The 26949-nt window shown below is 35.8% G+C and overlaps 2 protein-coding genes across 3 annotated transcripts; one reads left to right on the forward strand and one right to left on the reverse strand.

Annotated features, from left to right (window-relative positions):
• Positions 1-1400: 1400 nt before the first annotated feature.
• On the reverse strand, positions 1401-10630 carry LOC106168424 (protein FAM234B). The gene is made up of 14 exons (XM_013547464.3): positions 10502-10630; positions 9485-9895; positions 9196-9330; positions 8666-8857; positions 8268-8410; positions 7516-7690; positions 7168-7315; positions 6389-6553; positions 6068-6161; positions 5454-5648; positions 4723-5218; positions 3939-4058; positions 3609-3719; positions 1401-3300 (listed from the first exon to the last, which is right to left on the reverse strand). The coding sequence occupies exons 1-14, from the start codon at positions 10599-10601 to the stop codon at positions 2993-2995; spliced, it is 2793 nt and encodes a 930-aa protein (XP_013402918.2). The 5' UTR covers positions 10602-10630; the 3' UTR covers positions 1401-2992.
• Positions 10631-14288: 3658 nt separating this feature from the next.
• LOC106168414 (heparan sulfate glucosamine 3-O-sulfotransferase 6) lies at positions 14289-25354 on the forward strand. 2 transcript variants are annotated; one of them, XR_015332771.1, is made up of 3 exons: positions 14289-15208; positions 22373-22476; positions 22743-22910. XR_015332771.1 is itself a non-coding variant. In XM_013547453.3 (2 exons), exons 1-2 carry the CDS (start codon positions 14604-14606, stop codon positions 23356-23358), a joined length of 1221 nt encoding a protein of 406 aa, XP_013402907.1. In that variant the 5' UTR covers positions 14308-14603; the 3' UTR covers positions 23359-25354. The 2 variants fall into 2 exon arrangements, 1 of the variants encoding a protein (XP_013402907.1); XM_013547453.3 differs by lacking the exon at positions 22373-22476 and having other exon boundaries at positions 14308-15208; positions 22743-25354.
• The last annotated feature ends 1595 nt before the right edge of the window (positions 25355-26949 follow it).

Raw genomic sequence — 26949 nt, forward strand, 5'->3', positions numbered from 1 at the left:
GTGGATGCATTGTTGGTTTGAGGTTGGGTAATTGTTGGACTGATGTTGGTTATTAGTAGAACCAACGTAAATACACTGTTGGTTACAGGTTGGGTAATTGTTGGACCAATGTTGGTTATTAGTTGGCCCAATGTAGGGCCAACGCAGTTTGGTTGGGTAATCGTTGGACTGATGTTGGTTATTAGTAGAACCAACGTAAATACACTGTTGGTTACAGGTTGGGTAATTGTTGGACCAATGTTGGTTATTAGTTGGCCCAATGTAGGGCCAACGCAGTTTGGTTGGGAATACGTTGGCAATGCGTTGGCATTAAAAAGACGTTCAGCCAACCGTTGGCCAAAGTGAGCACTTAGATGGAAACCCAACGTTGGGCCAACGTTGCATGGTCAACCAAGGCAACGTTGGGCCAACGTTGGCCCAACGTATGCATGCTATCTGGGAGGCGATTAAAGCCGCATGTTACAAAAAAAAAAAAAAAATGCGATATTTAACACTGAAAGAACGCACAGCTTAAAACCTTGCAATATAATAACTATTTTTCATATGCCTCTTGCATTATTATTATGGAGACATTGGAGAATCTCAATTTCGGACAGCATCAGGCACGTTTGAACCAGACTCAGAAACGTGTACATAGTAAAATTTTTGAAGTTGTCACTTGGAAACGATATATAATAGCACATACTTCTTAAAAGAGGTTCCACCAGGTCATTTCCATACAATACCAGACATTGTCCATACAGGTTTATATCACATGGGATGACGTTCAAATTCCACCGCTTCTTCACGTGAGTCGGGAACACCTGTCAATTTCGCGCATCCAAAGCATACCTCCAAACATAAAAGAGTTGCGCCTTTTGACGGAGGAACCTGGCACCGGTAGGCTTCACTGCACGAAAAAGACCCGAAGTTCATGCATATTAAATGAATTGTCAATACAAATTTTTCGTTTAAATTTAAGTGTGAATTCTGAGATATATTTATCAAAAATCTTATCATTTTCTACTAAAGGTTCAAATATCCCGATTTCAAAACTATAGCATATTTGCAGCTTGGGGTAACTACATTGAGGTATCCCATCTGGATTTACCGCCAAATCGAATATTCTCCTAGTGGTGAATCATTGCACTTAGATTCCATGTTTTATTCCATTTGTTAAAAATTATTCGGTTCTTAATTACTAGTAAGTCATTTATAAATACTGCCTCATCTTAATGTACTTTTCAGAAGGAAATATCAAAATCGGGTACTTTTTTCTCATTCTTTAAAGGTCTGAATTGGGAAAGGTGAGTAGTTTTACAGGATATGTAGACATATAAAATATGACTAATATAGAACTTCTTAATTAAGATTGACTCTAGTCTATTCATCTGCTCTATTTGGAAGAAAAAACAAAATGATGAACTAAGTTAAAAGTTTATTACATAGATAACAAAAACACATATACGCATACAATTTTGTTGTAAACAGAAAACAATATTCCATTGTGATTTACTAATAAAACTAATGCTTACTGTAAGGGATTGTATACTTTTCATTAACAGTGCCATTAGTCAAAAGACTAGGAAGATGACATCTAACTAGAAAAGCACTCAGACTGTAGACCTCTACCAAGACAAATAATAAACTAATAATCAACCATCAATTAACAATTAATTGATTAATGGATCATCACCAAAATATTATCACTTTTAAGTTAGCCCATTTCTAACCTATCCTAAAAAAATTTAATCAAAATCCATCCATCACTTCTTGAGTTAGGCTGGTGAAACAAATGGAAGTGAAAACATCACCTCTTTGGCAATGCATGGTTATCACTACAAATGTATACATAATCTCTATAAATAAAGCCAAATATGTAAAATAGCTGAAAATATATCATTATTAAAATATAAGTAGCTTGGAATGCCATTTAATGAATATATACAAAAAATAAAAGCAAGCAACTGAAAAAATACTGGAATGGTTATATGTTTTTAATACAAGGGAAAAATCAAAACAGCTTATAACCAATTATTTGTACTGGGAACAATGGATTGTACCTATTAAAAATTACTGCTTAAGTACACATTACTTTAATTTTATAAAATAACAATTCTGAAAACATTTCATTACTTCTTACCATGAAGCAAATCCTTTATGTCTGTAACTATTTAAAACACTGGTTTTTAATCAAATCTTTTAATATAATATATTAAAACAGACTTCATTTCTGAAATGTCCATGGACATACACATGCAAAGTGTTTACTAAAAGCCACTATTAATTATAGAAATACAGTGAATGTGAGATATTATATTATATTATATTATACAGAATAATATGGATCTGATTATCTTCTTATAATAAATCATGTCAGCCTAAGACACAAAATCTGATTATATATATATATATATATATACAGAAAACAACCATATATTATGCCAACATCGTATTTGTAATTTGCAATCTGCCTCACACATTAAAAATAAAAAGATGGGGGATAGCATCTTTCTCTGAAAAAATTTTGAAGCAGCTGTCTCTTCTCCTCCCCCCTCCTTAAAATATTAATCTGTTACCTTATTTCAAAATGAACAACCTACAACAGATAAAACTTTTTTCTTTGTTTAATTCTAGTTACTCAACTAAATCAGATTTCTCTACTAGGATTCTGTTTATATTATAAATATTATTACATTTTCTTCTGATCAATGACCTAAACAGACCTCTGCCGGATCAAACATAGATTTAAAGGCTGTGAACCTAAAACTTGTTGGGCCAAGTGGAAATGTTTCAGAATAAGGTTAAATCAGCAACATGGAGCCCCCTTTTGAAAACTACAGATCAAGATGAACTGTGACTAGGAGAGGACATTGATGCAGGTAATATACAATTATGTCATTAGGCTAAAAAATAAAAGACTAACTTTACTTTTACCCAAGTTATGCTATTCTTAAAAGTATGTTTTCTAGTTTACTAAAGAGCATTACTCTCTAAAACTTAGCTGCCAACTTTACTTCTCAGTATATACACAGTTTCCATCACTACCTAAGTATGCTGTCCATGGTTGCTGCTCATGGGGAAGATATCCAACATCTTTTAAAGCTGTCAAGTTTGCCATGCTGCCTAGATCAGATGAAACTGTAGAATTAACTGGTACCATATCCTGCTGGTGAACAGCCTCTTCTAGGTTCACTTTATAGATAAAAGTTTTGTACTTGAGGGTCAATTCACTTCCCATGTCATCATGAAGCAAGGCCGCCCCTGTCACAATGAGGACTGCGTCATATTTGCCATCTCCATCCACATCACCTAAGGCACCTGTACATGGACAAATCCAATGATAAATCATTGATGCAAGTAGAATATTAAATATACTAACGACAAGGAACTTAGAAATGCCTTTAGTTCAATATTAAGGCTGTTTTAGTTTGTATTTACTGAAGAAATAATTATTATAATAATTTAAAGATAACTGTGTCAAAGAAAGATCAACTGCTTCAACACAGTACTCAAACGTAAAATTGTATATTTATAATCCATACAGCTTTTTCTTTCAACAAATGAATGAAGAAAAAAACAGAGATTCTATAAAGCCATTGAAACCTATTTTGCACGAGAAATTGTACCTGTTGTTCTCTCTTGTGATGTAAAAGGTGAGCAAAACACTTTTGGATCATTAGAATCCAACCTTGGGGCATCTAGAGAGCCTGATAACAACTCTACCATTTCACTGTTGTCTGAAGATATAACATTTATGATTAACAATGTGCATGACATTATTTTTTAAGCATTTTATCTTAAGTTTGCTGAAATGCTGTGATACATGTATATTGCATGAAAACTCCAACTTTTAAAATTAATATTCACATTAATCTTCTTACTTCACCATTGACACATGTACTTAAGATCTGTCATAAAGAAAAAGGTTTTATATTAGGGAAGAAGCCTTTACTTACTGTAGTAATGTTTAGTGGCAGGGAATTTCCAGAGTCTTGCCAGGTTGTGTGTTGTAGTACGGTCCATGGCAAACACCTCTGTAGTCAGAACTTTCAAATCATCATCACAAGTTACATGTCCTATAATCAAAAGAAAATGGAGTGACAACAATATACCTTTTGTTTTCAACAGTTAATTTTCTTCACAAAAGTACTAATAAATTTGCTAATATATCAAATTGTTTTCTCACTTCCTTTAACCAAATTAAATTCCTTTTAGAGCTTGGCAATAATTTTGATTAATTACTTAAGAACCATTGTTTCTCATATGCTTGGGTCATAAATCATTTTTCTGTAAATCCTTATGAAATTCTACTGTGAAGATATAACCTACTATCTATTTTTAAGTATAACATTAAAACAGCAAAGGAAGAACACACTTAAATTAAAAAAGAACAACAATTTGCCATATTTGTAGCTCAAAAGTATTTCAATATAAATCACATTAAACATGAAACATGTAGAGAACAAAATATATTCCCCATATCCAAAAAGACAAGCAACTTTCAATTAAAAATCTATCTCTACACATAAAACAGAAAACTCTATTAGACTTAAACAAAAACTGCACAATCCTATGTAACATACTACTAAAACCAAATTGAAACAAAAAAAAATTTTTTTATTAAAAAATATATATTTCTTAGCGACCACTTCCTGAGAATGCAATACATTTCACCACAGACAGGAAAATGAAAATGAAACGATAACTAATTATATATGACGGAATTCCCCTATCTTTTACCTTCACCACCTTCTTCCCCATGCCTCTTAGCCACACTGTGCCCATTGTGCTTCACATACTTATTTGATCTCTGCCTTCCACCTTCAAAACTGTCAGACCCATAGTTCTCTTGCATTGAACTTTCTCCTTGTCCTGGATACCCTGGATATCCTTGCCTGTTACCATACTGGTTACCATATCCATCTTTTTGCCCATAGTTCCTTTCTGAATAATCAGAAAATGAATTTGTCGTCTTTCTTCCTTCAGAATCTTGATCAATATAATAGGGGGGATAATTGGGATCTTCTGGCCATTTATTTCTATTATTGTTATCATAAGAGCTATCATCAGGAGGCTCATATTGATTGTTTCTTCCTCTGCCTAGGAATGATTCTTCAGGCATAGGGTGAGAGGGCTCCATAGTGTTCTGGGTTTTCTTGTCATGGATTCCATCCCTACTCTGCCCCCTGCTTGGTTTGGTGGTTTGGTACTTGTCTAGAGCAGGTCTGGGGGTGAGCTGTAAAATGGGGAAAACAATCTTTTGGGATACAGAAAAAAATTACCTTTTTTATGTAACTGATGATACAATATTACATTTAGAATAAAGCCTTTTAAATTACTAAACACATTTTGGCAGAAAATCAAACAGCCTATTTATCACATGAAAAGATAACTCAGACAATGAACTAAAGCTCCACTTGTTCAATAGATGTTAATTTAAGATGACTTAAAAAGCAAATAATTTCACTGACTGGTCTCTGTAAATCTATTCCGTGAGTTTCTCCCATGTTATCATTGTGTAGTTTTCCTTCTCTCCCCTGACTTCTGAAGATAAATAAGTCCCTGTGTAAATCGGTTGTCCTGAGCACTAGTGGTGAGGACATTTCAAACTTAGATGTATTCAATGCCCACATCACATCACCTGTCTTGCCATTTTGGATCACAGTCTAAAAAAGTGAAATAAAATGTCACCATGAACTGATCCTTGGATTCTGTGCATCTCAAAAGATATTTGTACAAAAGTATCGATTAAAATTAAAAAACTCTTGATCTTCCAAACCATTCAAGAGCATCAAATGGTAATTGTTTTTTGCCATGCTTGATCTTATTTTCACCACTGCACTACAGCTATTAACCATTTGTTATAAGCGTTGTAACATACTTATGAAACATTTATCATAGCCAAAGTCTTTAACCACATAAAAAATAAGATGTGCACATATTTTAAATTCACTTCTATCCAAAATATAAAAATATCCAAAACAGGCAACTCAAATGTGTTTTTAGTATAGGACAATAACAAAAGACTGTTGCCTACACAGACTACGTACCCCAACCCCCTACCCTACCCCAAATATGACCTTACCATGCAGTGGTCATAACTTGGCCATTCTCCATGGCTCCAGTGAGACATGAAATCCAGTATGTCATCATCATCAAAATAACCTACTCCTGGGGTGCTGGAAATGAAATGAAACATTCTTCAGTCCTTAATACCATGCTTACTTTATAATGATGGCCTGAAAGAATTCTACATATTTATTTTGTACTTCATTTGTCTAATTTAATTCAAAAACAATTCAATAAACTTTTAGCAAAGGATTAAGTCTTAGTAAAAAATCATAACATTCTGAATATAAAAATGAAACGATAAGACCTTTCTTATTTGGTATAATCAAACACTAACCTGTAAGATTCATATCCTATAAACTGTTTCTGCCAAATGGTTTCCAAGGTCTCTCCATTATAAAGTGCCATGGTCCCATCATACCCTGACATCAGGATGTCTTTGACTCCATCATGTGTCACATCAACCAGAGTTGGTGGGACCATCACACCCTTCAGATCAGATCTTGTTTAAATATAAGAAATTTGTATATTATATTTACCAAATCTTTATTTAGAAATTCATTATAAAAATACTTGATTGTGTTGTTGACTAAATTCACATCATGATTGCCCACTCTCAATATTTTTGCATGTTGTTGATATTTTTCATTTCCAATAACTTAAGTTTTCAGAGAGATAAAAATTTTAATGATAATTTAACATCATGTACATGAATCCAATTGAACAAATGCAATCATCATATATATTAAACTGATTTAAATGTAATGAGACAGTTAATGTTCTGATTCATCCTGTGGTCTGATAACACATAAGAGCGAAAATAAATCTAATACTGCACTTGAGGTATGGTGCAGCAATGATCAACTTTCCCTGTTGAAGATTGATGGAACCAATTGCAACGTTTAATTGTTGCTGATTCACATCTAAAGTTTAGAATTATATTCTCCTCTATTAATTGATTTAAACCTCTTTGATGATATAAAAAATTCAACATTTTACATGATAAAAAGAATGACTGAAAAAAAGTCACTTTTTTCATGCATATCCAATGCCTATCTTAATATATATAAAGTTATAACTGGCAAGCATATTATCTACATGTATAACACAACTTACTTATAGATAGTAATTATTCCAGTAACAGGATCCTTCCATTTTCCTGGCCAGGCAGTATTATTCCCAGCAAGACTTGGAGCTGACATGTGTGGCTCTGTTGACAGAGCATGCTTAAAGAAATCTGCCAAGGATATTGCCAGAAAATTTCCTAAAAAGAAATAAATATGAAAAAAAATGGGATAAAGAGAAAGTTCATCTTGGATAACAAACAGTACAGCACCTTTAAAATTTCCAAGTAAATCATCACTCTGCATCCCTAGTCATAGGATCAGCTTGATAAAAAAAGACAGTATTTCAACACCCCAAATTCTGTATTATCTCATTAAACAAATAAGAAATGGAACCAACCTGGAACAGTCTCTCCACCATTTCCAAATAATATAAACTGTGTCCCGTCTTTTCTGCTGTGTAATGCTAATGAGCTGTAGGTTTCTTTGCTGTCTGGCATCTCTAAATACTGCCCAATCACATGACCTGTGGCACCAGACAGCATTATCAGCCGGCCAGCAAAACGGACATGTTCCTGATGATAAGAAAAGATGTCTTTCAATTTATACTGTAGTTTATGTAACTAAAGATTGTTAATTTCTATCAGTTCTCTTACAGAAATATAATAAAAAAATAATTCCATCTTAAAGGTCTTCCACTTTCAAAACTCCACAAAAAAGTGAAAACTACACAATGAACTGAATCTATAACGCTGACAGACTGCTGTGATAAAGTTACCCTGTACAGATTTTTCCCAAGTTGTGAGGTGAAATACTCTGTATCTTATCTTTTCACCTAAATGAACAGATTGTTGCCAACATAGTGTGTTGGTGAATAACTTTGAAGAGATTAGTAAAAAGTCTAGGTGTAGCAAAAAATACCCAGTAGGGCTTTTTTCTACAATTAAAAATTTGCCTATGTTACTCCTACAAATCAACTTCAACAGATTAAGGACAAATTGCTCATCCTTACTTTTTACCCTTCTTTTTAGATTAAAAAAATGAAAAAGCTTTACAAAGGAAAAAAGTGCAAAGAGGAAAAATACAGTAAAAGGGACAGTGCTTCTAAAGGACTTATTGAGGGCAGGATTTTTAAATTCCAGCACCACTTACTGAGGGCTTGAACTTAGGCTCCCCTCCATGAGGCACGACTATCTCAGGCACAGTGTCTCCATCTACGTCAGGCACTGTGATCACATTGTAGTTATTCCAGCCATTGTTGAACACCGTGCTGTTCTTTCTCCACAGAGCTTGTCCTGGAAACCATTATGCATAGAAAGGTGTTAAATTTTCAATTTTCAAATATCTAATTTTCACTGCAAAATTACTAAACAAGCCTTTTTAATTCTTCGCATTTGCTCAAAACCATTTTAGTTTCATACTCCCTTTTACTTACATAAAAGTATAATATAATTTCCTTGTGTAATCACTTGATCTTTTTTGCAAACACATTTAATAGTTTTTATAGTACATGCTTTTTTCTTTTTTTCATTTACACATTAATAACATACCTGTTCTTGGGTCAAAAGCCAACAAAGTCGACAGGCGTCCACTTCCAATACAATCCAGTTTACCATCCTTGTTAACATCTAGTTCTTGACAGTTTATTTCAAACACCTCAGCATACGTGTTCAACCTCCACAGCTCCTTGCCATCATATCCACGGAGAGCAATAACAAACCCAGCACAGGGGGAAGGGGAACCTTCAAGAAATGGTGGGTATATATATATATATAGTTAATGGGCCACAGAACCAATTGTATCAATAAATCATTCTGAATATCACAGAATATGTTTGTTTTTGCTTTTTTAATTCTGATAGTGTTTAACTGACTAAGCAACAAAATGAACGTATAAGTGTATAATAAAAATATACCATGAAACTTAACACCTGTATAAACTTGCTGTGAAACTCATTACATCAAGGTCCTAAAGAAAATAGTAGATTTTGCCATAAAAACTGTTTGATGCTTCACGTGGAAATCTCAAATCATGTTAGTAGTGGTCACTATATCTATTGCTGATAATATGAAATACATACCTAGAGATTTGCAAAATTTGTCCATCTTTTCCTTATCTTCAAGTGTATGAACATCTTTGCCTATTCCAATGCCTAAAAGAATGTCTAACCTTCCATCTTCATCTACATCCACCAGTCTTATACATGATTCTGAACCTGAAATGGAGCAAATTGAGAATTATTAACCCTAACAAATATGGACATTTTGCCATTTAATTTATTACTTAAACTTAATGAAGAGTGAAAAAAGAGCAGCTGGTGTATATATTTAGCAAGCTATTAAATAAAAAAGTGAATACAGGCATCCTACCTATATCTGCCATATCAATCTTCCAATTCTTTGTTCCATGGAATGTCCCTGAAGAAACTGATCCAGATTTTCCCAACAAACCACACAAGTCACTAACGCTGCATGGCAAAAGAAAAGCTACAGTCACAACCAATCCTATACATATACATATTGCCACTATAAAACAGCACCTGGGCACTTTTGATATCATACGTCCTTTGCGAACTGCCACATCTGGATCAGACCGCGAGACTCGTGCTTTTGGTAACGTGAAGTTTTCCATTTCAATAACTTCTTCTTGGGCATCTGTGTGACCTCGATGAACTCCATTTTTATGGGGTTTGTGCTTTCTTACAACAGAATCATCATCTTCTTCTTCATTATCACTGAGGTCTTGTGGCAGTGCTGAATACTGTACAGCCGTGGAGACATCTGATGAATAGAATTTTTCAAAAGAATGTACATATCATTTTAAAATTTCTTACAAAGGAAGCGAGATGTTCAACACAGATTGTAATGACCAGGTGTCTAACCATTTGTTATATACTAAGATTTTGTTAAGAAATACAAACATCTAATTAAGCATCAGCCTTGTTAATTAGACTAGTGGGCCACTACTAGTAGTGCCAGATCAGATGATAAAACATGCAAAATCTGAAAACAATTTTTAAATATAGAACTAATTAAGAACATAGCCAGGAAGTGCAGGTGCAAAATTTGTCTCAGCAGGAGGCCTTAATATGCTCCATACCTGCAGTAAGTAAGGCATCACACTGCAGCCGGTCCCTGCATTAAATAAACTAAAAGCATTGTACCAATTGCCTAGCTTCCCATATACAGTGTATAATATACTAGTATTGGTGCAGGTACCGGTAGGCTTTGGTAGCAAACAGACTGCTCTTGCGTACTTAATGCACGCCACGACAACGAGAAGCAATTGTAACTCCCCAAGTGCATTGAACATAAACCTAACGAATGATGGCACAAAAATGTCAATTAAGTGCTTAATAAAAAGAAACATGGTAAAACATACTGTACCTTTCTTGAGAAGCCTGCCTGCCATCCTTGTCTGTTTACATCCGGTTTCTCTACACATTGCGCTCACATCTAGCAAAATTGTCACACCAAACGCACTCATAAACACCACTTCTAAAGGGACGAGAAAGTATATTTTCAGGGGATTTTTCAGCGTAAGTGATATCGAGGAAAACAGCAATAATATTTCCGATAGAGCTTAATGTCAACGAATAAAGATAATTTGTATTTGCTATATTTGGAATAAAAGATAAAGACAAAGGGGATAGTTGTTTTGTATTAAAATAAAAGATTTTGTCATAATCTTTGTATTACTTATCTAAACCATATAGGCCTATCTTAGTCTCAAATGCTGTAAAAATGAAAAAGAAAAATAGGATTTGCAAACAAAGTCTTTTAATAGTGAGAATCGAATTGATTAAGCGTAAGAAACAAGAATTCAAAAAAATAATCTGAAAAACGTATTTGAATAGGGCCTACATAATTTGAATGAAAAAGTGCGAGAATTTTGACATAGTGCAATATGGGAAAAGGGTATTGAAAAAACTATCAAAATCGTTTCATGGAGTCCCTGGTACTTTACCTGAAAGTTTGGGCTATACCTTTCAGAAAATCCTCTTATTAACCAGTCAGTTCTTTTTATCTATCAACACGTTATGATAGATTGCTTATGACTTGTTAACGTAAGCAAAATGTTTAACATTCCTTTACGAACATTTACGCAAACCGATAACTTGCACAAAATGATATGGAAAGTGAATATGACAGAAAGTTAAGCGTACACTTTTAGCAACCAGACAAAGGAAAGCCATACATGTAGCATGCAATACTAAGACACTACCACGTCAAACACCCAAGTTTCATAAAACATTGGAAACCCACCTCTCTGAGGCATTCAGACAACACAGAGGTGATTTAACTCAGAAACCCATAGTGCCATCAGACGACTTTCTTCCAAATTTATCGTTTGTTTTTCTCGCGCCGTGTTTTCATGACCTCCAACTATCTTCTTTAATATTTTCCCATTTCCGCAAAACAGACGTCACTTTTCTCTCACATATGAAATTATATCATAAAGCATATTTACTAAGTTGTCGAAAATATGTTTGAGATATTTGATTAGAAAAGCTTTTTTGATAAGGTGATTCAGAAAAAGGCCCGTCGATGTATGGAGTGGAGTGAGAATTATGAGACCTATATAATCTAATTCAAACTGTTATGTTTGATATTATTGCCAACAACCCGGGGCAAAAATGCATCAAATCGTAACCGTCGTGTCAGAAGCCCAGTTTTTGGAATAATAATCAACAAATATTCCTGTTACAGAAAAGCGTTCTTGATATATGAACCATGTCAGGTCCACACAATCCTAATAAATAAAATACAGATATACTCTTAAGCACTGAAAGAAAAATTCCGGAGAACTTTCTTCCCAAATGAGTTTACGATCATTAGAACTGCCAAAAAAGTTCTTTGAAACAATTACATCAAGAACAGAGTGAGGAAATTCTTCATCTGAGTCCATCACATATATAGTCTCTAATGGTTAATCGATATGGGATTAGAAGAAAGGGCCCTTCTATTAGATTTAAAACAGAAACATGGACAAGTGAACTGACCATGCTGACTGGGAAGTGTTCACATATCCTCTTCTTAGCATTTCAGTCTTTCGTTACAAAAAATGACGGGAGTATATAAGGCGCTTAACCACATAATTATGAAATGAAGTAAGAGAAGAATAATGTGACTGTAATTTTGTATCAAGGCCCCCAACATTTTAATGACAGTGAAATGATTTTATTTATTTATTTATTTATTTATTTATTTATTTATTTATTTATTGAGAGGGAAAAGTGATTGACCGTAAAACCTTCAAATCCATTCATTCCCTGCGATTTTCATATATGAGTGACTGAATCAGTAGGACATACAAGGGAACATGGATCCAACACAGTCCAAGATTGGTCTGCTTGCAGTCGCAGTGCGCCTTCACTGGGCAACTCACTCTCTCTCTACGCAATAACAGTCGGTGTCGTCAGACTTTGCATAATCGAAACATAAGATGGGCGTCTTAAATGTACACGTACATCACTGAAAATAATTTAGAAGACGCAGCACAAAACCACACCAAGATAAAAATAGTGTATCCTCCAAACAATGACTGAGTAATTTATTTGATAGCTGGTCGTGCCGAAAAACTATCTACTGCGAATTGCGCATTATTCTTATAAAATTTGATATATTGAGTGTGCCTTGGGTGGGAACGCTACTGGAGCTAGGCGCAGGTTAGAGACTGCAAGCTCCGTTTAGCTACGATGGGTCCTCGGGCTACCTTTTATGGAGTGCTTCATCAGGGGTCGCGATTTTATCTGCGCGTTAGAAAAACATTATTTTACCTGATAAGAATAATTCCCTGTAAAGCAGCAACCACGTTTAACATCGTCAGTGTAGTTCAACTGAAAAGCGCCTCAAACGTACGTGGTCAAAAATAAATGCATGTACTATCTGAACTATCGGATGAAGTGCAGGACATTTAAGTTATTTCAGTAGGAGAGAGAGAGAGCGGAAGGGGGGGTCAAAAGCTGAATTAATCCATCCCAGCCATCCGTTGCTCAAACCCGCTGAAATTCTTGTTTACGTAACGAGAAAGAGATAGCGACCAGCGTTCCCTCTTTCATTATTTCTCAACATCATTTAACAAATCGTGCTCCGTCCACCTTATCAAACATATCCTAGGATTTTAACGAGAAAAGTTCATATCTAAATAATATCAATTACCGCCATGTCTGGCACCGTGTCCGATGTCACCCAAAGCACAAACGACGCATGCTGTTTTGCAGTTTTCACGGTTTCATTTTATTTGTCTAGTTTTGAATTTCTTCAGAATTTGATCCCCTTTCTTTTCTGATAGTAAGCCACACCAGGCATTTGATTTTGACTGCAAATTAAGGGCATCAAGAGACCGAAAATGATTGGAATTTCACGGTTATGCACGGCGAAAGGTTAGAGCCATAGTGGCACCCTTCTATGCAAGTGTTACTTTACTTGTTTTTGGTCAATGGTCAATGATCACAGGCCAGGGACTAGTATTAGAGTATATACCCATCAGACCTTTTCAAAGCGCAAAATGGCTCTCGTTGTGTTATATCAGGTGAAGTAGCACAATAAGTGAATGCACATAACAAAACCATCAAAGATACGAGGAAATGAATATCGTAATAAAGTATCGAGTCTGAATTGTTAAATTTCAAAGGTTAGCATGTAAGGAATATCGCCCTCACTTATATAATGGTAGGTCTATTTTTCGTGCTTGGATTCCCTATATGTATGCTCATTGGGTAATGCACGTACATGAATTGGTACTTAAGTTGGTGTCATAGAGGGCAACTAAAATGTGACCTAATGGGTTATACCTACCCGAGCTGGCAAGATAAAGCGAAATGCTTTAAGTGGACCACCTCCACGTTGCGTACCATTTAAAAATCTGATACGTTTTAATCTTGCTGTTAGTATGTTGTTCCCAGCCGTTTGAATTTGCATGGACTTGAAATGCCTGGCAAGATTTATTTTCTCATAAAAAAAGAGAACTTTCTAGCCGAGTGCTTTATTTCTTGGTAACTTTATTGGCAGTTTGGCAGCACTCTGATGTGTGATACACAGTCAGCCACTTATCATGGACAAGGAAGAGAAATGTAGTATGTGTCAAATTTCCCAGCAGCAAGAAAAAAACAATAATAAGACAGTGTGTAAAAGATCAATACTCGGGTCCGCTGGCATTAGAAGCTGAAAGCCGGTTCCTGTAGAACATGCGTCATATCGAGCGAAAAAAAATGTATATAGACCACATATTTGGTAAACCAACCACTGTTGCAAAGATACGTTTTGTCAAGAAATGAGCTATGCACAATATTTCGGACCACAAACATCAATATTCATTCATCAGCACGTGGACCCCCACTAGCTTGTTTATCCTATCAACCAATCCCATCCGAGCTGCCAAAGCCACGTGACGGCATGTGTAAAATAATACTACACAGCAGTTGAGAGAGAAGGTATACCATCGGCTGAGATCCTATGGGTGAAAGGGCTCGCGGAACGCACGCTGATGCGGCCTGTATGTCGGGACAACTCGACGCAGCTCGATGGCGGTGATATGAACTTTGGATATTTAGGAGTCGCAAGATCTAGAAGACGCTTGATCTTTCTCATCATGCTTACTGGCAGTTTGGGCGCATCGTTGTACGCGCTTGTTACGGTATCAATGTGCTGTTCCTTAGTTCAGCCTGCACCGCCAGTAGAGACAAGGCATTTGTCTAGGGACAGTAATACGAAATATGATCAAAATGCCGTCCTAGATCACAGGTTAAGCAATTCGCAAGAAAAATATGGAAACGACAATTTACAGTCAGCGGTATTCACGGGCGTGAAGCACAGGTTCTCAGCTCAAAATAAGGAAGACATAGTACACTACTATCATAGTGAAGACGATGAGGATTATCGCGAAAATCAAAACACGGACCCAAGTGGGAGAACGCTAAAAACGACGAAAAATGCTACAAAGAAATTACCTTCGGCTATTATCATAGGGGTAAAAAAGGGAGGAACGCGGGCTCTGTTGGAGTTCCTGCGTCTCCATCCAGACATCAGGGCCCCAGGGCCCGAAACTCATTTCTTCGACCGTAATTACGATCTTGGATTAGAGTGGTACAGGTAAGCAAACACCACTGGCATGTTTACTACAGCTCTCCCCTGACAGCTGTACTTTTTCTAGCACAATGGTAGATCATGTATACCGTTAAGTCAACCAAAGGATATAATCCCATTAATGGCCCCTCATTAACTCCACCCTGACTGCTCCGTTATTCTCTGGCAAGCTCTTATACCGCCGTTACGTAAAACATGCCAAAATTACAAGGTAGGGGTTCCCTCGGTACCGTTAGTGGGCGGGGACAGAGTCTCCCAAACAGGGCCCACCAGGGCGATCTCAATCTCACCTAGCATTGATCTTCTTCTAATTTAAGGAATGCATGCTATGATAGTGAAGATAGTATGGCCTAGTTATATTTGAAACACAGCTCCCACCGCGCCCTGCTTTAACACCAGAACAGAAACCAGAAAAACATCCCAGTTCGCCAGGGTTAATTTAATTGGATTTTCAACTGTTAAAACTAAAATTAAAACTGGAAACACGTGTCAGCTGCTAGCACCTTGATATACCAACGCAAAGCCTCTACAAACACGCCTAAAATTGCGTTTCATTGATCCCTACTGTTTTTTCCCTAGCACACTGGTTAGTTGTTTCAAATATATTAACTAGCATATATCAAACACGGAATGCTATTAAAACCCCGCACAGCATGTTGTTCAATCCTACTGTGCAATTGGCTTTTCCATAAATACGCTTAAAGCTAAATGTTATCGGCATAAAACTGACGAAATTGTACAAATGAATTTACTAAATCATATGAGATTACCATCAACGTCTTTACTAGTTTGGTTGACTTAGGTTCAATATCATGCGTTTAGACAGGGTTTTCAAATTAGAAAATGAGGCTTCTTTCCGTCACCTAACACACGAACCGTATCTTTGAGAGATTTGTTCAAAGGATTATCTGTACAATATGGCATTACGAAAATAAACTCAGTTTGAAAGAACTCTAAAGTGACTCCAACAATTAAGGCAATTATCTCGCGTGTGAGTTCGCTGGAGCTCCTGACCCATATCTCGACAGCAAAAGCAAGACATATTAGGAAGAAGACTTGACTCGCTTTGTCAGCCAGGAACAAATATTAGTTGTCAGGGGGAAAACAGCCAAGGCCGAACGATGAGGTACTGTTTGCTTGCCATGCGACAATGTCACAGGTGAAGGGTTAATGGCGCCCTATGCCTCGCGGGAATCTCTGTGTATGTGTATGTATGCCAGTGCCACAACGTCAACAATGCACAGTCGTTAATACACGCCAACTGCTTCTGGCCAAAAGGTGCATCAAAGCAATGTCGAACTCTGCATCGATTACTTTGGTGGACAAACTCGAGTCAAAGAGTACATGGGTCATCCACTTTCAGAATTTCCTTTCCTCGTAATTTTGCGTGTTTTATCAACCAAATACAGAGGTCTGCTTATCGTAGCATTCATTAAAGGCTGGACATCTTGTAGAAAAATGTGTAAAAATGTTTGCACTGGTGAGGGATATACGAGGCGAGACATGGCTAGAAAAACACCTGCGCATTCTTCGTTGAACTGATTTAAATTAACGGCAGAGGGGTTCGAAAAGCGGGCTCAAGCTGTCAGGAAACGTGCCTCGAATGAGATCAAGAGTTCACGTGAAAAGTGAGCTTGGCGCTGGCAGTAGGTCAGCATAATTTCCTTTGAGAATATAAAGCAGTTGCATCAAACCTGTGACCAACAACATACATAGAGGTAGAATACAATCGAAATAAAGGACCAAATGAGGCGCAATGCTATTGTACGACCAACCCATTAAGAAGGGCTGAATACATGGCCCTGCGTGCATTAAACCAAAATGGGCCCAGGATCAAACGCCATAGGGTTATTTACCGATTGTTTCCTTGGACACTGATCAAAGAAGCAATGGTCACTGGGTGTTTGTCCCCCTCGATGTGTTCCATGTTGGGGGAGACATAAACTCCCACAACAATGAACTTTAAGGGGAGCCTCTGTCTCTGCCTCAGTGCTCTTTTACCGCGCATCTTTCACTCCAATACGGGTCCGCTCGGTCAGAAAATAGCGTTCGTGGGGTTCTTGGACATTTGATCTTTTAACTGTCGTATCCTTCATCAACCTTAGGAATTAATGCTGACATAAAGACTAAGCCGATAAGTAAAGCACTCCGCGTTTTATTTTTGTAGGATGGCCCCATTTACTTTTAGCCCCATTACACAGTATGCTTGTATTGAGTTCTCGTTTTTCCGTTACTCAAAGGAATATGAAAGATGTCTGGAAGATTCATGATGCATGATAATTAATCATTCCATGCTCCACTGATTGACCGGGGTTTTGTTTTATTTCTTTGCTATTTTGCACTTGATGGTTAAATGCTGACCAAACACGCAAGCGGTCAAAAGCTTAACGGTATAAATTCATTACATAAACACTTCCACACTCTTACAACGGTATCGTAAAAACAACAGAACTATTTGAGTTGGGCACGTACACAAACCTCCACAAAATTGATTTGTCAATTCATCAAAGTATTTAGGTTGTCGAAATTGAACAAACGCATTGTCTTGAACAAGCGAAAGCAGTTCTGCAAAATCCTTTTATTCATCTGACGGCTATCGACTATTGGTCTCCAGTTGTTTTATCAATTAACACAACCTACATGCAACTGATAGGGAGGACGTGTGCATTAACGAAAAATCAAAGTATAATGTCCAAATTGATATCTGATATGAAATGTTATTAAAACAGAGTTATCCATAAACACCGGACAATCACGGTCTCGTTAAATCCCTTGGGGAAGCTTCCTATTTACAGAGGAGTGATTTTACACCTGACGCTATTCTCAGTCCTTTCTTCATCGAATTCCAATCCTAAATATCATTTCCCCATTTAATATGCAATGTCATAAATTCAGATTGACTGCGCTTATTGTCCGTGGATGCAGTCTTGGGTTTATGACAAGTCTATTTGGATTCCTATCAGTCACAGCTAAATAAATCACTGTGCAAGAAGCACATGCTTTTCAATGGGCTCATAAAGCTCAACTGCAATTTTATTGCGCTCCTATTGTTAAAGAAATATATTATCTGGTGCCTCTGTCACACACTGACCAATGTATTTCGACAGTTGCCAGGCAACCATTTCCTTTTAAATGAGTGTACAGTTATTTTACAGTTAGACCAATTATCTAAGAGTAAAAGACCACCGTTTTCTTTTACCAATAAAGATCTATTTGCCATAATTAAATCAGCAGAGCAGTAATTTAAACTTGGCACAGAAGTAATTATTTTGGATAGGAAGAGAATATTTGCTAGGATGTCTCTGAATTGCCCTGTCTTTGTTTACACTCCTCTAAATGTTGTTTATTTATTAAGTGGAAACCAGTTTGTCCATTCCAAGGTCAGGAAAAGATGTGCAGATCTAACATCTGCCATAAAGTAGTTAGTGGAAAACCATTCCTCTAATTCAATTCTTGCTGTGGAGAAAATTTAATTGTTGCATGACTAGTGAGAGTTATATCTTTGCTGAATATTTTTTTGATACCGAAAAGCTGACCAATTATCTAAGAGATACCACCATTTTCTTTTACCAAGAAAGATCTATTTGCCATGATGATCACTAACTTTAACCTTTACAAGTAATTATCTTGGATAGGAATAGAACTTTTGCTGGGATGTCTTTTAATTGCCTTGGCATTGTTTACACTGCTCCATACGTTGATTATTTATCAAGGCTCCCCTTTATAAGAGGAAACCAACTTGTCCACTCAAACGTCAGTAAAAGATTTTCATTATTTATCAAACATCTGCCTTAAAAGTGGGAACTTGTTTCTCTACTTTGGTTCTTGCTGTGAAGAAAATTTATTTTGGCTGTTCCTTTGCATGACTAGTGATAGTTAATCTTTGCTTAACATTTTTTTAATACTGAAAACTGAGAGCGAAGTGCGTGCTGGTTTTTTACTGCTGGTTCTACGCATGGCTATCTGCATGGTCACACAAGCACCTGCATCCAATAAAAACCATATGATGACTACGTGAATATCCTTATATGATACTCTTAGTTATTCAAAAAGAAAGTGAAACAGGTTGTCATGTAGTAATTATAATTTTGTTTTATTTGAACTCACCAATGTGATAAGTTTTCATCTATTGGACTATTTTCATATAAAAAACAGTGATTAATATTAATCATTTCAATAATAAATTGCAAGTACCTGTTACTTTTCTCTAATAACAGAACAACAAATACATTTACTGGGCTGTCTGCAGTAAGGTTTATTTTTTCTATAACAGGGTCAGTTTCCTAATCATCTCTAGGTTTAACCAGAGACTACCATCCTAGTATGCCCCACCAAGCCTAGACTATTTATTTCCTGCCATGCTGTTTGCAAACCTTGATGTATATAACACTTCGCATTGGCAGATAGAGCAATGGGGCGAAATTCTAATACCAAGCCACATATATCACACTGGATATGTCATACTTTGAGTGCGTAACCTATATTTCATACCTGAGCACTGTGGGCTTTTAAAGTACTCATCCTTAGTCGTAGATATTTTTAGAGCCATTTTACAAAGATATGTTGTTGAGAAAAAGACTTGAATTGACCCTTATAACCCTGGAAATCCAATATGCAGTTTTCATTCATATAAAATCCAAGAAAAATTAATAAAAAATAAAAGAATAAAACTAAATAAAGAGAATGTGGATATAAACCTTAAAGTTGATTTTCAAAAAAAAAAAAAAAGGTTTTAGAAAACATATATGGTATTTAGAGACAAAAAAAAAATATATATATATATATATATATATGGAGTCTGAAAGAATTCCACTCATGGTTGAAAGTCATTACATTGAAATGTTGTAAATTATTACCCAAATAATAACCAAATAATCAACAAAAAACAAAAACATACTTAAATCAACTCTAGTTAAATATAAAAACAGAGATGATTCATTCATGAAAGCACTTTGTAAATCAACACGTCCAACACGTCCAATTTTAGACTAAAAAATTCATAGTCTAAGAGCAAGTCTATAGAGTAAGAAAACCTTTGTGAGGAATATGGCAAGAATGGTCTCTATTCGTGCTCTGACGTCAGTAATGTAAGCAGTATCACTAAGTTCTTCCATGGGTTCCCTCCAGCGATCAGCTCGTGCCAATAACATTGGATTACCTTTGATAAGATTTGGCATGCAATATGGACATTTTGCCTTGCAGCTTGACTGAATCTGCTATTAAACACTTGCATGTGACATCGTTTATACATTCCTTGAAATAAAAATAGCTGCACATGGTACAGGTATGGATCTTAAACCTTTACAAATTCTTTAACAAATCTGATTACTTGTCACAGTGCCTTAAGAAAACATCTAGGTAGTAGTAGTAGTGCACTTGGCCAAGTAAAAGTGGGGAGAAATTGTGAAAGGGATTAGACTCTACTAATTGCACTTTAATGGTCCCAATTAGTGTCCCTCAATTTTTTTTTATCAGAACAAACCAAGCGTGTTGGCTCCAGCAGTCTTGACTGCTGGTAACTAATGCTGTAAGGCACTTAGAATTTCTTTAGTTCACTCCGATTTTATAAATATATATTTACATTGTAAAAATGTATTATAAATCTCTGGCTGAGTTTAAAATTTTCAAAGATCTAAAATAATATTTTCATGTGTAAATAGCTCTTCATTAAACATAGTAATTGGTTGTAAAATAAACTAAACCATGCAGATAAACAACCAACCAGGGCAAAACCAATCTTTGCTTCCTGTTTTATTAGAGGGTGTAGATTTACAGTAAACAGAATACAGAACAAAAAGTACTTTTTTCCAGGCCAAAATTAATCTTCCAGTAGACAAAAAAGAATGTTTTTGGTATTGTTAGCAGGCAAGATCAATGTCTGTCCCATTTATTTTAAAAAAAGAAGATACCAAAACCATACAAGAATGAAAATAAATGACTTTACCACACCTGATCGGATCACTGGATAGGATATATTACTTACACAAAGTACTTATTTCAAAGCAAAGTACTATACCAGCAAACAAGTATTAATGTGTAGATCTATGTGCCTATATGCTCTCTTTGAGAACAGGGCAAAAAATTGATCCTATGTGCATTTGCCTAATGCTTTACACATAACAAAGATAATGATAAAAAGGGTTTTTTCCACTCCTGTCTGATCCAAATCCTGAGTGAACTCCATGGAATTTGGCAGCATAATTGGTTGGCCTAAAGGAATGGTAGCTGTCAACAAGTCATACACATTTTCATTGGACTTCATTTCCCCAGTCTGCCTCTTTCCCCACCTTTGCTCTAATAAGAGATATTAGCTATCAACTATTTGTGATAAATGGGCTTTTTAAGGAGGTCATGCAAACACAACAATGACAGGTTAAAGAAAAGGTTGCCCCATGCTTAAGGTGGAAGTAGAAATTTACTTAAGAACAAGATGTGAACTTTACTCACAAAAGCACTAGTCGCTTTTTGTACTGAACTCTTAACATAGGTCCATAATCTTATCAAATTAGATGTTGTAAAAATGTTTATCTCCATTGTTAAAACTGTACAAATTTATTTCCTTAACAACAGTGCATAAAATCATTTTTAACTGTAAACCAAACTGAAATGGATATTGTTCCACTGTTGGCATTTCTTAGTAACCACATATATATATAGTATACATAATTCCAACCACAAATAATGGTCCTTTGAGTACATAAAAACATGTGATCCCCATATGTGCTGTAAAAAATTGCAAGGATGTGTGAGTGGAGGGACTGACTGTTCTTTCACTTCTTTAAAAAGATCAGGAGTGGACAAATACCTAGTGCCATTAGTGAAAAAATCAATTCTAAGACCTTTGACAACCCAGGAAATTTAGTTGACGAAAAAGTGATCTCTAGGTGCTTTTCTGAGGCAAAATCCAGTCCCAAGTCAGAAAAGTAAAGTGCTGCATGGGGCTGCAAGGAAAAATAAATAAATCATGAGTGATTAAAAAAATATAATGTGCGATAAGAGATCTATAACAGTTTCAGAGTAACCACAAGGCAATGATAACTAACCAAAAGGCTTTATCAGGATTACATCCTACAAAGAAAACTGTTTCTCTATAAAATGATCAAAGCACCATTCAATCTGATAAGTGTATATTGAGCCAATGTTGTCTTAAGATATTTGTTACATTTTCAGAATGCCTCTCTAGAAAGTTAATATCCTGCTATGAAGGAAAGCATCCATCACAGAGAGGAGTCCCACTAGGGACATCCTTGCTGTCAGAAACCAAGATAGCAGCCGTAGGTTGGGATGAGGCTACCTGTTTATCATCACCTGCCAAGCCACAGGAAATCCACCTGTCACTGGCCTTTATTTAGGATGTATAAACCTTCCCCTCAACCCCAATCAACAAAATTCTATATAATGTATTCTTTGTCTTTTTTATCAGATCCAAAAGAAAATAATCGCAAGGATACTGATCTGCTGTATGTTTGATTTTTAGAACAGATGAACCCCTCTCACCTTATATCCACCTCTTAAGATATTATTTATTTTATTTTCACAGAAAGCAAATGCCAGCAACACTTGATGGACAAATTACCATGGAAAAGACTCCAAGTTATTTCATCACAAAAGAAGTTCCCAAAAGAATTTACCAAACAGACAAGGATATGAAGCTTATTTTAGTTGTGCGGGATCCGGTAACTCGTGCAATCTCAGACTACACACAAACTGCTTCTAAACACACAGTTCCAAGTTTCGAAAACTTTGCCATACTGGATAACAGAACTGGTGTGTTAGATACATCCTGGTCAGCCATAAAGATAGGAGTTTACGCAAAACATCTGGAACGCTGGCTCAAATATTTCCCTCTTCATCAAATATGCTTTGTAAGTGGAGAGAGACTTATCACTGATCCCGCCAAGGAGTTGGCAAAGGTGCAAGACTTTTTAGGGTTAAAGCGGGTAATATCTGACAAACATTTTTATTTCAATACCACAAAAGGGTTCCCATGCCTAAAGAAGCCAGAGGGCAGTGGGAATCCAAGGTGCTTGGGAAAAACTAAAGGAAGAGTTCATCCAGCAGTAGATCCTCAAGTTTTGAAAAGGTTACATAACTTTTACCGACCTTTTAATGCTAAATTTTACCAAATGACACAGCATGATTTTGGATGGCCTTAGATTAGACAGAGGCATTTTGTTGATTTTCATTTCAAATTATAAGATTTATAAGGTGAAGACAATATAACATTTTGCTTATCACCATTTTTTTCTATCTGAGGATATGTAGTACACGACTGTATGACAGCTGATGTCAGATCATAGTGCATCTTCCTAAACTCAATTTTCCATTAACTAGTCCTGCTGCATGAGAGAAAATGCTCATTCTTCCAAGGAAGTGTTGCTCATCGTGCAAACACACAACGCCATAGAAATGCTCATGTTATCAGATCCATCCTAGTGAGGGCTGAACAATGCAAACTAGCATTAATGCCAAGCAAGTAAAGTCTACACTGATTGAAGTCAAGTGATGGGCTTCTTTAATGTCTGATTAATCCTTTTCTCAGTGTGACAATATATGCAATGATTCATAAGCCAAAATTGGCTTCAGTGTTGGAACAGCAGCACTTTGTGCATACTGTAGTATTCTGGGTTTATTTACTTATTTTTTCATATTTTAAAATTGGTTTTTATTTTAGTTCATCTATTTATTTATTATCTTTTTTACCATTATTCATTTTGGTATGGTAGAGAAACAGCAAAAAACATACAATAATTTTAACTTGTGTTTTCTCAGGGCAATGGGTTTGCCCTCAACTACAAGTATGGGTTTGAAGCTCAAGGTTCTTCTGTTAATGAGGATAGTGTCTGCCATGTCCCTAGAGAAGATTACTAATAAACAAGAAGGAACCTCATGAGCAGCATATAGTGTTTAGAAATGAAGTACATGGATATCTTAAGTAAATCAAGGGAATTTCTATTTAGTGATAAGAATTTCCCTTGTTACCATTTATTACTGACACACATCTGCTGCTAAGGTAAAGCTGATCTGGTAAAATCAAGGGAGCAGTCATTTCCTTGAAAAAAGTATGGCTCAGAGATAAATATGTTCCCAAGTGAAAAGATGCCAAATATTTGGACAATCTACCTCGTACTGAACACATCAAGTGTCCCTGTACAACAGCCTGGTAATGTATCAATGCTGGGGTTTATAGACAGTTCATAGAAGTATTTTTCAGATTTCCCTCATTATACACCTTATTCTATCACAACTAATGGTACGCACATGTATTTCTGTTTAACCAAAAAAGCTGTTATGTTTGGTGTTGCTGAAATTTTACAAATTATTAGACTTTTTTTTAGAAAAAATGTGTACAGAAGCAACTGAAATGTTTAATTACACCCGGCTTTGTGTAGCACATACCATTCTGAAAACATTAAATAGCATGTTTGACCATAAAAGCTGTAGTGCCATCTGTTTGGTGTTGCTGAAATTTTACAATTTAATCAATTTTTTAGAAAAAAAATCCCATGCATAGAGTAGCAATTGAAATGCTTAATTACACCCTCCCTTGTATGGAAGGTACCATTCTCAAAACATTAAATTTAAGTACATACTTAAAATGCCTGTGTTTTACTTTGTGATGAAAATCTTTCTCTCAGCTGTTACCTCTCCAATTATATTATTATGACTTCCGTCAACATAAAATCTGTTCCTGTAATTGCTCATTAGTAATCCTGCGCTTGGAGCAAGCCAATTTAGAAGCCTCTGTGACCAGATAGTATGGTCCTATGCAAAAATTAAACTGCAGTATTAAAATAGTTATTAGATCACTAAAAATCCTGTATCACCTTATATTTATTTGTGACTCTTAGTACCATTGTTGTTACCGAATAATTGGTTCAATGTACGATCCAGTTTTACTTTAATGTATATTACATTATGTTAATTGTCATGTATCCCTTATGAGGGTATATCTTCTTGCATGTTGTATATAACTAAAACTTGTAAAAGTATTGTTGTGAAAGAATAAGTGTTATTAACACAGAATACAAAAGTACATTAACTGTATAAGAAGTAGCAATATATTTTTTCAAAAACACCCCTATGTATATTGGTTCCTGTTGTATCGAGATATTAGTGTTCTTGGAATAAATATTTTGTGTTTAAAAATGCCATTATAATGCCTTCTCACATATGAATGTATTTCAGTGCATCATGGTGAACATTCTGTGCATTTTATCCCACTTCTATGCCTTTTGGAGAACCATTATTTCAGGTACAAGTGAGATGGAAAATTAATGATTTACTGAACGCACAGATATCTTCTGAAATATTAAAATTTCTCTCTCTCTCACTCTCCTCAACATGTTGTTGCGGTTTCTCATATTCAATAATAGGCTGTGCATTTTCAGAGAATTAAACATGAAATATAAATGTCTGTATACAGGAAAATTATCTCAAAGCTACATTTCATTTTGACAGATGAAGAAGATTGGCATGAATACAACACAGTTGTATGACTGAAAGTGTTACTTTATTAATCATTCATTATAATATAATTATTGCTGAACATGCATACAAAAAAAGACATTATATCTCAGAGACGCTTTCAATCATTAAACAGAACAATATCAGAAAACATATCAGAGTCTAGGCCATATTATTTAACAAACTTAAATTCATACTGCAAAAAGTTACAAGGCAATTATTGATCCATGAAAAGCTCCTCCACATAACGCTTTATCATGAAAAGCTTCCCTAACCCTTAACCCTGAAAACCTCCCACACATCACCATTAACCTGCCAATGAAGAAATGTAGAAACCATGGGGGGGAGGGGGGGGGTTTGAGGGGTACACTCCTGAAAATAAATACATGCCTGTGCCAAGAGACCCCTCCTCCCCATTAAAAATGGATGAAACATTTTTTTTCAAAAGCTCTCTTTCCCAAATTTTTACAAAGTGATTTTTATAAATGTAGAAACACCTGTTCACCCTAAAAAAAGTGCTCAACATTTTAAGGTGGAGATTTTTGTCACCTGACAGATAAATCTCTGCTATGGCTGCATACCCAGAAGAGCAAAGAAAGTCCAAGAACAACATCATTATACAAGTAAATGAAGATTTACAGCAAGCTTGTTGGAACAGACAACCTCCCTACATAAACAATCTATGGTATTTGTAAGCAAGAAAATTCCGAAAAAAAAGAAATGTAGATTTTTTCTTTGAGAGGCACTGAGTGTGACAAAGACCAGAGGTGGATAATGTTTTTCATTTCTCACACTTAAAATGGACCTAGAGCATCAACAAACTGCCATGATTTCAGCTATGTACTTGGTAAATGTCCCTGCTTTTATTGCAATTGGGTGAACTCCCTTGTGACAGAACAATTTACAGTACATGTACATGTGTTGCTGACGGCATGCTGGAATGACAGATAGAATTTCACTGAAACGCAGGTGGAAATGTCAGGCATCAGAACACGAAAAGGAAAGGGATTTGTGTGAACACTGTGAATATCTGACTGCTCTCTTTGAAGTCCTGGAGCATTATAAAACTTTCTATCCTGCCTGAAATATCCTTTACCTTAACAGAATTAACATGCCATTAACTTTTCTTTTGCAATTTAGATCCGAGATGAAAACCCACTCAACGTGAAGGTTAATTTCTCAAGAGGCACCATCAACCATGAGAAGCAATGGGGATTGTTCACACTTGATCCAAGAATTTATAGGAATATTCACAGGCTGCAGAACTTGGTCTATGCACA

This window comes from Lingula anatina, chromosome 2, assembly GCF_051362555.1.
Source record: "Lingula anatina isolate TDL-2025a chromosome 2, LinAna3.0, whole genome shotgun sequence".
Classification (NCBI taxonomy): domain Eukaryota; kingdom Metazoa; phylum Brachiopoda; class Lingulata; order Lingulida; family Lingulidae; genus Lingula; species Lingula anatina.